Here is a 13,869-nt window from a genome sequence, read left to right as displayed (position 1 = left end):
GATGACAACGAGTTACGTCAACGCGGTCGATGCAGCCAGTACTGGCAGTAGCCTTCGCATTTGGCCAGCGTTGGGATGAGTCTGGGAGTCGTAAAAGCCTTTTGCCAAGTTTTGGCGCCAGTCTCCGACTCCGGTCATGGTTGCCATGGCGCATGTGTGCACGAAGAAAGCTTTGATCTGACATCATGGACATAGCTGATAGGATTTTTTCGGTTCCTTGGCTGATGATTGCAGAGTAGATATCTACGATGGTCCGGGCGCAATAAGTATTCCATTATGGAGTGAACTGAGAATTGATGTTTTATGAATCGAGTAAACTGTTTGTCCTAGTATGGCAGTGATAATGGTCAAGATTGAAGAAAGCCAGACCGAGTTGTAAGAGAAAGCGTGTTGATCTCCATGAATGGCATGATTTTGATGACCGTAGACTGGACGACTGAGCAAACTGAACTGAACCGCGTGTTGGACATTATTTGAACATCCATTCAAACGTCAAATGGAAATTCAGTGCGTGGCTAGATAGTCAACAGATCTAAATCGTTGCCTAACGTAACGCGCACGTGTCTGGTTGCTCTACGGTATCCGTGCAGCTCCCTTCGGCACCTGTATCGTCCAAGAGTATGCGACAGTGGACTGGAAATTTCGGACAGGGGACGAGTGACCACTGCTAGCGAGCTTTGTGGCCAATGACGTGGCCAGGGCTGCCAGCGATTATTACAGTGAGTGAAAGCAGAAAGGATAGTCCAGGAGCTGAAGGCTCTTGAGCAAGTTGAGGAGCTTGGCAGCGATGAAAAACACGTTCACAAGGTCCACCACGAGTGGACCGCGCCGATCAGCATCTCTAGCCTGTACTGTCACCCGGTCGAGCATTACCTCTCAAACATATTGCCGGTAATGGCTGGTCTCGTCCTGCTCGGCTCTCACTGTATGCTGCTGCTGCTGCTGCTGTGGGCCTGTATCTCGCTGGCCTCCGTGTCCGTCGCACACTGCGGCTTCCACCTGCCGTTAATGCCGTCCAACGAGTACCACGACTACCATCATGCAAAGTTAGTAGTGTAGTGTGTGCATTCTGCATTGATTGATAGCTGTACTAATACCTTGCACATACATGGGAGGCGGTGAACGCAAAAATCTGACTTGAGCCCCCCCCCCTCCCCCAACTGTACCCCAAAAAGGACATACTCCCTCCCCCCAAAAGAAAGTCCTGACTGCATGTATAAAGCCACGTGCTAACTTTATCGAAATTTGCACAGAGAAGAGTACAGTCATCTCCAAAAAAATCCGTCCAAATGCTATGCTAGCTACCGGTAGCTGTACGTGGCCGCATGCACTGCCATTGCAAGTGCCATGCGCTAGTAGTAGGCATGCTTGGTAAAAAAATGCATTATTAATGATAACGACCTACTTCTTGTGTAGGGATGTCAATTGAATAATTATCCTATCCACGATGAGAATTAACCGACGTCTTGCGTGACCGATCCTTTCAATGTTCTTATCTTTACATTTCCTTTTCCACCTGGACTCCTCCTTGGTAAGTTCCCTTTTCTCTCTAGCTCTTCTCTTGTACCTTCCTGCTATTATTCACTTAATGTGGCGCTTTCCATTTGCGCACTGGCACAGCTGTAGTACAGTGTAGGGGCGTAGCAGCCGCTCCGGCCAGTCCGGCTTTGGCCAGACCACTTTTTGGCACGACCACGACCACCATAGTAAAACAATGCCAAAAGTTACAAGAATGCAGGATTTTGCACCCTAATTTAAAAAAACCCCAGGGGAGATACCCCCAACCCCCCCCCCCCCCCCCTGGCCGGACCACTGCCAACGACGGTGCTATGCGCCTGCAGTAGTAGGAATGCACTAGTAGTAGTAGACTCTCTAGTAGTAGTAGTAGTAGTACTGACTTGTGCATGGCACATGCTGTGCCGCCGGGACTGCACTCTGCAGTGCACAGTCTGTGTTGTGCTCGACTTGACTGCAGCAGGCAGAGTGCAGAGCCGCGGACTGTTCTACTTGTAGTTCAGTGCTATGCTGGTAGACCCTCAAATGACTGTAAATGCATGAATGCGATTGTGACAGGCACCATGTCACTGTACAAGTATCCATGGCATTGGCTGGATTTCTTTGACGACGACTGTATTACTCCCCCAGTCCCTGCCCCCAACAACAGAAAAAGAAATACTCCCTGTTTCCAGCAGTTCACTTGCATATCAGTGTCATGGTTGTTGTCTCTTCTGACCATGAATGTTCCTATATGTATTGTCTGATTCTGATCCAATGCACTACAATGCCCTCAGTTTGGTGAGTCTGCCATTCGATGATGCCGAGACCTCTGGTCAGTTGAGCATGGCAGACCTCACTAGCACCGTCTCACAGCTGACTCCATGCTAGCCCCATGTACTGCTGACTCCATGCTAGCCCCATGTACTGCTGACTCCATGCTAGCCCCATGTACTGCTGACTCCATGCTAGCCCCATGTACTGCTGACTCCATGCTAGCCCCATGTACTGCTGACTCCATGCTAGCCCCATGTACTGCTGACTCCATGCTAGCCCCATGTACTGCTGACTCCATGCTAGCCCCATGTACTGCTGACTCCATGCTAGCCCCATGTACTGCTGACTCCATGCTAGCCCCATGTACTGCTGACTCCATGCTAGCCCCATGTACTGCTGACTCCATGCTAGCCCCATGTACTGCTGACTCCATGCTAGCCCCATGTACTGCTGACTCCATGCTAGCCCCATGTACTGCTGACTCCATGCTAGCCCCATGTACTGCTGACTCCATGCTAGCCCCATGTGCCTGCCGGTGAGTTTGTGTAACTCGTATAATTATAAAAACTGACATTATTTTTGTTTATGTTGGCTGCTGCTATGCAGGTTCAACCAGAACTTTGGCATGCTGGGAATCTTTGATTTTCTGTATGGCACGGACAGTCGCTTCCGTAAATCAAAGTCGTACGAGCGCCATTCCATGCTACTTGGCACCACCCCAGCCAACGTTCTGATTCCAGACGAACCGAAGAAATGCCAGTAAAAAGGTTAAGTCTGCAGTGCATGTGCATGTGTGTATCCTCACTGCTGTTGCTAGTCTCCTCACAGTCCACCCTTGACCGTCCCATTCTCCAGTTTCAATGCTAGTCTCCTCACAGTCCACCCTTGACCGTCCCATTCTCCAGTTTCAATGCTAGTCTCCTCACAGTCCACCCTTGACCGTCCCATTCTCCAGTTTCAATGCTAGTCTCCTCACAGTCCACCCTTGACCGTCCCATTCTCCAGTTTCAATGCTAGTCTCCTCACAGTCCACCCTTGACCGTCCCATTCTCCAGTTTCAATGCTAGTCTCCTCACAGTCCACCCTTGACCGTCCCATTCTCCAGTTTCAATGCTAGTCTCCTCACAGTCCACCCTTGACCGTCCCATTCTCCAGTTTCAATGCTAGTCTCCTCACAGTCCACCCTTGACCGTCCCATTCTCCAGTTTCAATGCTAGTCTCCTCACAGTCCACCCTTGACCGTCCCATTCTCCAGTTTCAATGCTAGTCTCCTCACAGTCCACCCTTGACCGTCCCATTCTCCAGTTTCAATGCTAGTCTCCTCACAGTCCACCCTTGACCGTCCCATTCTCCAGTTTCAATGCTAGTATCATCACTACATGTATATGTATTTTAGCATATCCACCATCAATGCTGGTCACATGACAAATTACACTTACCTACCCTCACTACTTCAAGTATGTCTTTGATATTATTATTCACACAGCTATGGGTTTATTTGTGCCACATTCATTAGTGCCCTAGCTCGGCCCAACCAGTGTTCTATAATGGGTGGGTATCGACATCACACTGTTCAATCCACCAGACTTATCAGTGTCGACTCTCATAGCTAATGTGCATTTTTCCGAGCCATCACCAAGAAGTTCTTTTTCTTTCTCAGCTAGACCCGTTCACAGTTTGTTTCTATTTCAAGTTCCGTCCGTTCCACCATCCTGGAAGCATGGAGAGAGACTTTATTGTGAATATTTTTTTAAGTTTATTAGGGGCCGTCCGTAAATATCGATGTTTTTTTAGAGACTATATTTGTTCACATCTCCCCAGACCCCCCCCCCCTCTAATACGAACATGCATACATTTATGCAGTGGACCGATATTTTTTATATTGAACGGTTTGTGTGTACAGGTAGGTACATAATACGTACTGCAGTACTAGTAGTGGTACAAGTCACAAGGTTCAAGTGCCTGCATGCTGCATGGTGCACGAGCCGCGACAAGCAAGTACAACTTGGGTGCATACCTAAAAATAGCGTATGTGAAGATCGATATTTTTTTCCGCCAAAAACAACGAACAGCGTCAAAACCTCCTCCCCTCCCCCCCCCCCCCCCCCCATACGAACGAATATCGTCTCTAAAAAAACATCGATAATTACGGACGGCCCCTTACAAGCAAAATATTGGCTATGACATCAGTACTACCTAACGGCTGTACCGCTATGACATCACTACTACTTACCGGCTGTACTAGTATGACATCACTACTACTTAACGGCTGTACTGCTATTACATCACTACTACTTAACGGCTGTACTGCTATGACATCACTACTACTTGCTCCCAGGTCACTCTAACTGTTTTCTGTACCCGATTACCGGTACTTAATTACGTCACAATTCAAGATGCTTTATACTTGAAGTACTGCATGTATGCTTACTTCATACAAAGTGTTAGAATATGATACCTGAAATCACATGCAGTCTAGGTGTGCCTGTACGATACCGGCATGCCGACACTGCAACTTGCTGTTGCCACCCCCCTTGAACACTGTGTGGCACTGCGCTCGTGGCAAATCCAAACTCAGGATCTGCTCATCCGAATCCAGAGCCTCAGAGGGCTCAGGTACCCCCACCCCAGCGGGCGTTACCATACTCTTGTGCCTGCCCATGAGCACGGCCAGTAGTGATCTCTGGGTGCAGTATCGCCACAGGATCATGGTCCGTGACGTTTGCCACCTCCATTTAACTACACTTCAATGTACTGTCATGGACTTTGAAATCCGTTGAGAACTCAAGCGACCACTGGGCACTGGCCTTGCAGCCGTGAGCACTGCTGCTCCATTTTTACAGTGTGGACGTAAACTATAGTGTGTGTACATGGACAGTGCGTGTACGTGCAAACAGAAGTACGGGCGCCGGGCCCGGTCATCCCATCTGATTTCAATGTTCACAACAGTACATTGTAGATCTTAACCATGATGAATTTGATCATTACAACACTGCAGACTGCAGTGTATATTACTGATGCCGGTAACTGTTGTACCTAATTACACTTAGTGACTGCATGCTTGTGTTGCTTGTGTTGCATGTGTTGCTTGTGTTGCTTGTGGCACACGACAGTCACAAGCAACACGAGGAGTAATTATGGTTGGTAGTTAACATTACGAAGGTAAACAAGAGAATGGCCCGAGCATGCCCAGAGCAACCAGGTAAGGGCCAGCAGCCATGATGAGAGAATACCGTAGACATGCGGGAATGGAGATAATGTCGTACGAAGAAGCAGCGAGAGAGAAGCATGCAACGACGGCATGTAAATGCAGTCTATAACAGTAACATAATGCAAAATACTGGCAGAGGTAGGATCCCGGTCATGAGCTTGGGATGAATGGGCACTCTCTAGTTTGGCATGCTGTCCCGCTGAGTATGTATATACACACATAACAAACACACACACACACACACACACATGCGCACCCCCCCCCCCCCCCCACACACACACGTGCATGCACATCCATGCGCACCCCCCCCCCCCCCACACACACATATACACAAACACACGCACACAACCATGTGTGCACGTGCGCACGCACGTAAACACAAACACATTGAACCTGGGACACATTGCCATGTTCAGGTAGGATAGGTCCTGTGGTCTACTGAAAACCCGGCCACAATTGGAAACGTGGAAGGAGCTGCAGTGTGTGTGTGCTGGGGTCGAACTATGGCTACATTCACGATGCTTCATGACTTGGCATGGTAGCAGACAACGGGCATTTCTTGCTTGCCAAACGAATGCTAGCATTGCTGCTAGATTTCAATACTGGAGTAAAATATGATGTGTATCTCAAGGATAGTAGCATGAACTTGTATGTACAGGGTATGGCTGACACTGCTATGGCAATATACATTGCAGTATAAACATGTGTAGAGTAGAGTTTTCCAGGTTTAACTGACATACCGGTAACTATTCTGTACAGTAGCTAGTGTAAAAACAGTAGGTGAGAGTAGACATGAACACATTCAGTAAAACTGATACCACAGTAGACTGGACTAGACAGTACATGTAGTTCAGTTGATCATTATATCTATATAGTAACACAACACTGTGTGTGTCATAGACAATCTGTATACATCATGTCTATACAAGTGATGTCACAGTGTTGTGATCAATGACAGGTAGTGTGCTGTTGGAGTATCTCTTACTGCAGTAGCTGCTTGAAATGATCCCTGTCCAGTGCTGGTCACTTTCACCAATCTCAACTGCTAAACACTATCCAGTAGAGATTTTCAGAAGCTCAGCTAGCCCTGTAGAATGTACAACGGGGAGAGTGCACATACACATGCACACACACCACACACACACGCACGCACACACACACACACACACACACACACACACACACACACACACACACACACACAAACACATGCCACCACCACACACACGCGTTCAAACACACACCACCACACCCGCACACATACCACACAACACACACAGGCAGAATCACACATTTACTTGAAGCTCTGGACATATAATTCGTCTTATGGATTGAATGCGTTGGTGATATAATTAAGAATGAAGTCATTGTTATAATAATCATGGCTCAATGACATCATGACTGGAATCTACAGGCAGTGTTTATAGACATTCTTAATAACATCAACCTGCAAAGCAGGTGACCGTCTAGCAGGATAGGTTGCACACATACTACAGAAGCGACATTTTTCCTGACACATTCTGCCATTTGTTTTTTAGAATCGACTCTGGCAATTTCGACATATTTATTGGAACTTGTCTGTGTTTACTGGTCACAGGTTTACACTGTGCAAGACCAATCTGAGTGGCAGCAGGGTATGTTGAGTGAATACGACCAGCTCACAAACTGGCCAGGGAGATAGGCTGCGAGGTGAGCAAGTGCGCATTCGCTCCACAAAAAGAAATCACCAACACAAGAGCCCGTACATGCAGTCACACACAGACACACACACACACACACACACACACACACACACACACACACACACGCGCGCACGGGTGCACGTGCTCTCAAATACATACACACTGTGAAAGACTCCCGCCTGTTCTATCAACCCGTTGTTACAACGTCACATTGGCCCCAGAAGGGGTCATACAGAGGGACAGTAAAAATATACCGTGTGGGATCCCACAGAAAATCAAAGGTCTTGTGCGAGTACTCCCCCCCCCCCCCCCCAACCTGTTGGTCCTACCATGGACTCATCGGTAGTTCACTCGTAATACTGAATCACTACCATACAAGTACAGACACATACACACATACACATACACATACACACACACACATACACACACACACACACACACACACACACACACACACACATACCCGCACCCCCCCCCCCTTGCTGGTCCTGTGACAGACTCTCGGTGGTTCACTCGTATTACTGAAGAACTACCATACAAGTACAGACACCAAACACAAACACGAACACACACATACATTCAACATACACACACACACACACACACACACACACAAACACACACACACACACAAACACACAAAAACACACAAACTTAAAAGGCTGGCTTATTGAGCCAATGTTACAGTGTAACACAACATCAAGAATAGGAAATACAAAGAGGCAGTTCGAAAATACAGCGTGATGATGTTACGGATGACCAAAAGTTTGGTCGCACACCTCCCCTCAACTCCCCCCCCCCCCAACTCACACACACACAGACATACCTGCACCCCCCTCCCCCCTCCCACACCCACACACCTCTATCCCCTCCTCCCCCACAACGGCACACCCCCCCCCCTCCTCCGAAACACACACACACCTGCACCCCCACCCCACCCCTACCACCCCCCCCCCCCCCCCCACACACACACACCTGCACCCCACCTCCACCCCCCACACACAGAAACGTTTACACAGACTCAGTTGTAATTTTCTCATGATAACAAGGCACTAACACACCAGTTCATCACACAGCACTCACAATCTGTCATGTGAGTTGATGATAACACTCTAACTTACTGTAGTGTGCGATGTCTGAGTACTGCCAGCATAGCACAGTGTTGGTTGTGTTCACTTAGGTGTTCATCAGTTTGACGATGTTTGCCACACAGGTAAGCCATGCCACAACGAGGACATGCTGTGATGTTGTCCAGGTCATAGCAGACAAAACATGCTGCTACACGTGGACACCATTCCAGTAGTGCAATGTGGTGATCAATGGTCACTTGGCCTCTCTTGGATTGATGACGTAGGGCAGCAATGAGAGAGTAGTATAGTAGAGAACGGTCTTCAGCTTGTGGTGATAAGTACACAATTCCAGACACTGACAGACCAGTTGCACACTTGCTTGGCAAGCAAGCACTGAGATCATTAACTAATGACTTCAACGCTGGGAAGAGTTTGGAACTAACATCACTCGCCAAGATCGTATTCTAGAGCAAAGCACACAACAAAGAAAAGTGTAGAAAAGAAAGTAACTGAAGCCAGTACACTGAAAACAGAGAACCTCATGCACAATTATAACAAATCAGGCTGATATACCGGAAAGCAACACATTCCATTTCCATAGTTTACAATGTTCAAAATTATCACATTCTCCTCTGTGTTCTTCAAGAAATCAACCTTAGAGAGACAGACACTATACAGTAGATAATTACTGAGTACACTGGTTTGCAATACAATGTTCCATTCAGTGTGGAATTTGGTTGGAAAACAGTTATGGTAACCTGAACTACGAACACTGCACTACCAGCTTACCTCAATAGCAAGCAGTTCTCTAGCTGTCAGTATACAAGACTGCACCACTTCCAGATCAGGTACCTTGTTCTGGCTACAGTTGTTAATCAGTGCTGTTGTGTGATCTGCTGGATTTGAGCCATTACACCATCTCCTGACATAGTCCATCACAATGTTGTAGGGATGCTGTGCTGGTAGAGTGAGACCCGATGGAGTTGTGTGTGCCCTTCCATTTACTACCAAGGATATGTACTGGGTGTTGTACGGATCACTCCAGTACATTTCCAGTAGTGTGGTTACTGTGTCGTTATCCATGGAGTACAGGTACAGTTGTAACCGAAAAGCTGCCCATGTGGTAAAGTCGTCATTGACATTGAGCGAGCGACTGATAGCAGTTGGTACATGTTTCCATTCACACAGTGGTATACCCAGTTGCGTGATCAATGATGGTGAAATAATCCACTCACTGCTACAGGAACTTGACATGACCTTGCCCAGGATCACAACAATGCATTCTAGCAGAAAACCGTACATTTCAGCACATGAAAAGACTGCACCATCCTGTGATAGGTAGCGTGATGAAATCACTCTCTCAGCAAGGTCTTCTACCACCTGTACATTGGGTATATCCTTGTTTAGCAGAGTGGAACAATACAGTTGAATGAGTTTCAGGGCACATTCAGTGACACCTGTTGCAAGACCAATTCCCAGTGTTGTTGTAACACGCTGGTACACCACCTGCAGACGGGATAGTGTTTCATGGCTGAGCTCAGATTTTCCTTCAAAGCAGTTCATAACCCAACATATGGATGTCCTGCATGACTCCAGAGAAAGTTGAATCAACGCCAGCTGCAGCTGTGACTGCTCTCCTGTTTGTTCCTGCTTACATCTCTCCAGAAGCTTTTGGGCTTCGAGATCCAAATCGTCAAAATTGATGTCAGGACCTGCTGCTTTACCGGCACTGGCAATCCTACACAGGACCGAGGCACAAAGGCTGTCAACTAATACTAGAACGGGTAGCGGTGCCTTGTGCAATCGTCGAACCCTGTCTCCAAACGCTGCAACACGTGTTGTTCTCCCAAACACAGCCACAAACAAACCAGAACATGTCGCTAATCTAGAGAAAGGAAGAAGTTCATCATCGGACAATAGATCAACAACTGACAAAGCATTCTGGATGTTTGCAAATTCCTGAAGCAGTTCGAAACTCCAATACATTGCTTTGTGTGCACCACAACCTCTGCAGCCATCAACATCCTTCACAAAACTAAGGAAATGCTTGCACATTCGCCGTTGATATATGCGTTGCTTGTCTTCAGGGCATTGGTAACGACCAAACTCGGCGATGAATGGTTGCAAAGAGTAGCGTTTCAAATACGCATTGTAATCCAGGAAACAAATCTTGATCAAAGGATCAAAACGTACAAGATGAACCACACTGGTCTTAGTGTCAGCCAAACTCACCATCCCACAAGCGCAATCAGATGTGAACGATGAACGCAGCTGAGAGAGAGCATGGAATGATTCCTTGTCATCCCGTTGTAATGTGTTGTAAGCTAATGCCAACAGCTTCAGGATCCGATGATTTGGTTTCAGACCATCGTCGTTGAACACATCTAGACCAAGTTCCAGAAATAGCGATAACAACATGGTTGGAGTTAATCGGCCACCTTGTAGAAGACCAGCTGTAATGCGTACAGCAAGTGAAACATTTCCACAATGATCCACTAACCTCTGTGCATCTTCAAAGCTCACACTACCTTCAACACATAGACCATGGAGAAGACTAACAGCACAAACCTTTGTCAGACCATCAAGACGGTGTTGTTGTAGTTTAAACTGGGCAGCGTGTAGGTCAAAGTAAACACGACTTGTCAGTAGGACATGGGCGTTGTGTTGCCGTCGCAGAAGTTGCTCCACAACATCTTGCAGCTGGAAATCTTTAGCAGCACCAGCCTGGATAGCATCTTCGGCATTGTCCAGGATACATAACATGTGGTGTTTGCTACCATCATCATCCATGTCATCAGTTGATTTCGTTGTCTTGCCAGTAGTTTCAGATGAAGCTGGGTTTGTTTCGAGTCGGTTTTGAATCATTGCCTGGACAGCGTCAACACCAGCTACACCGCGTAAGTCAAAGAACTCCACACGACAACCAGCATTGCGACATACATGTCCAACAGCAATGGCTACGGACGTCTTACCAAAACCAGCTGGTGCCACAAGACTCTGCACACGTGTAGATGATGACTTGGACTTTGTTGTGAGAATGTTGTGACTGATCTCTGTAACAATGTCATTCCTGCCAGTGAAGTGTCGGTCTTTGTCCGGTAGAGATGACTGGCTTGAAGTTGATGATCTTGTTGAATCCTGTGTTGTAGTCAATGTTGTATTGCATGTCGTACCCGTTCTCGTTACATTGGCGGTTGTTTCAGCTGATGTTGGTCGTTTGAAAATTGGTTCACATCTGTTGGACATCCGTTGTTGGTCTGCCTGACCACCCCCCACTGTGTGCTGCAATGGCTGTGTTTTCTGTTTGCCAACTGTTGCCATGGTGATACCTACCAAGGAAACAGAAAGTATGAATAAACCTATTGTAAGTTATAAAACTCTTTCAAAAGGGATGTATGACCTACTTCCTTCGTTAAAGGGGAAGTTAAGGCAAAAATTAAAATTTCACCAGTTGTAGTCTTCGGGGTGCTGAGTCGAATGGTCTTGGTCCGAGAAAGCTGAGACGCTCCCTTCTTACTTGAATCCCAATCGAACTAGCGCATTTCCACCGAAACTGGGTGACTGCGCCCTACGAGATGGGGATTTGTATGCAAAATATCACCAAAAGCGCCATTTCGTTCTTATAAAAGCACGGATGACCGCGATTGGCCCATATGTTGTAGTCTTTTGGACGCTGAGTCGACTGGTTTTGGTCCGAAAAGGCTGCGATGCAGCGTTCCTCCTTTATTCCCAATCGAACATGGTTGAAGAAGCGGTCACGTGCTCCTGGGTGCCAAAATCACCTGGTCACCACGCCAGCAGGCGACAACTTTCACACCAAGGTTCAACTCGAGTGACAGGACTGCACCCAAAAAAGGTCAAAACAGGCTGTAAGTTGTACCCTGCAGGCACGGTGACCAGGTGACTGGTGTACGCAGGAGCACGTGACCGCTTGTTCAACCATGTTCGATTGGGAATTAGGGGCGAACGCTGCATCGCAGCCTTTTCAGACCAAAACCAGTCGACTCAGCGACCAAAAGACTACAACATATGGGCCAATCGCGGTCATCCGTGCTTTTATAAGAACGAAATGGCGCTTCTAGTGACATTTTGCATACAAATCCCCATCTAGTAGGGCGCAGTCACCCAGTTTCGGTGGAAGTGCGCGAGTTCGATTGTGATTCAAGTAGGAAGGGAGCGTCTCAGCTTTTTCGGACCAAGACCATTCGACTCAGCACCCCGAAGACTACAACTGGTGAAATTTTGATTTTTGCCTTAACTTCCCCTTTAAGCGAAACGTTGTTGCATATATTTTACAGTTCCGTCAAAAGCATTCTATGGCTACAACACACTTCGCAGAGGGGAAACAAAGCAGCATATGAGAGGTAGTAGTTTATAGATGTCACACAGTTTGTTTCGAAGCGGTCCAGCTTCTCTCTCTTCATCTGAATCCGATGACAACTCATTCCCTGCATTGAGTCTGCTTCCTCGCTGACTCCCGTCTACAGCGCTGACACACTGACAGCTCTTGCTCCGTAATCTTTAAAAGATGCTGAGAAAAAATTGATCGTACTTCTTTGCTTGAACTGTGAGCTTGACGATTTGCACGGTGCCGCTGTCGGCAGTGTTTCTCTCCGCCGCTCTCCCGAATGCCATGGAAGGTGCCATAGCAGCTGCGTGACAACCAAAATGTAATGCTTTTCATCTTGACAGCAGAGTTCTCCTGCCAGCACGTTTCCAAAGCCTGCAGAACTTCTGAGCTCTTTTCTGGTTTCCTTCGCCATTAGTGACACGTCGGTCTGCAGGCTGTGGAAGAACGCCAAGTCGTCCGCGTTGAGATCAGACCTCGCATAACCGCACACACATCCGTTTTCCACAAAAATATCTGATAGGGAACCGGATAATCGAACACACACACCGTATGACATACAGTATGTGTTGTATGCATGGCATATGCTGTAAATCGGTAACTAACAATTTTTTTCCGGATGGCAAGGGATCTGGATAAAAGAGGACCGGATAAGCCAGGTTTGACTGTACCAGCATCAATGGTTGTGTATGCTGCATCCTCGTGAAACCACCACATTTTCTGTTGCATGCTTGTCATGCATCATGTAGAACCACTTCTCGCCTCCATGTGTCTCGTTTTTCAGGTCGGAGAATTTCATGGTCTGCTCATTCAATTGGGAGAGGACAAATTTCATGCGCTTTATTTTATGCTCGGCTGTCAAATCCGGCTTGATGTATCGTCGCCGTCTCCGCATCTGAAGCACCTTGCACCTAGCTCAAACAGTCACAGGTGAGACATTTACTCCTTCTCTTACCAGCTTGCTGGCTAGTCAGTTCAACGACAATCGACCCCAGTTCTGATTGTTTACAACAATCAGCTTTTGTGCGATTTCAGTGGTGAACTTTTGACCGGCTCCTCGGCCACACTGGGTGCGTTCGATTACAGCCATTAATTGATTCATGAATGGAATCTTGTCGTTGGATTTCATGTCATGTAGCCCTGGAATCAGTTTGGAATCCATTTACCCTATCATGGGGTGATGTGAATAGCCAGGGACGTTTCATGAATGGATTCAACATCGTTTCGCGGTCATAATCGAACGCACTCACTCTTTCCGCTTGCGTGACCAGTTGAGTCCTGACA

At 47.3% G+C, this 13,869-nt stretch overlaps 2 protein-coding genes across 3 annotated transcripts in view; one reads left to right on the top strand and one right to left on the bottom strand.

Moving 5' to 3' along the window:
* The window catches only part of LOC135813261 (fatty acid hydroxylase domain-containing protein 2-like), a 75,697-nt gene that overhangs the window by 21,133 nt on the left and 40,695 nt on the right, over positions 1 to 13,869 (top strand). The window lies entirely within an intron of this gene.
* Positions 6,440 to 13,869, bottom strand: part of LOC135813208 (uncharacterized) — a 107,138-nt gene continuing 99,708 nt past the window's right edge. Inside the window, exons 2-4 of one of the 2 annotated variants that reach the window (XM_065326407.1) lie at positions 9,027 to 11,566; positions 8,289 to 8,701; positions 6,440 to 6,569 (exon numbers count right to left, since the gene is read on the bottom strand). In XM_065326407.1, coding sequence (XP_065182479.1) covers positions 6,560 to 6,569; positions 8,289 to 8,701; positions 9,027 to 11,566 — 2,963 coding nt within the window. In that variant the 3' untranslated portion in view covers positions 6,440 to 6,559. The remainder of the gene's footprint in view (positions 6,570 to 8,288; positions 8,702 to 9,026; positions 11,567 to 13,869) is intronic. The other variant, XM_065326406.1, reaches the window with a different exon arrangement.

Source organism: Sycon ciliatum, chromosome 1, assembly GCF_964019385.1.
Source record: "Sycon ciliatum chromosome 1, ocSycCili1.1, whole genome shotgun sequence".
Classification (NCBI taxonomy): domain Eukaryota; kingdom Metazoa; phylum Porifera; class Calcarea; order Leucosolenida; family Sycettidae; genus Sycon; species Sycon ciliatum.
This window is presented reverse-complemented; position numbering and strand designations above follow the sequence as displayed.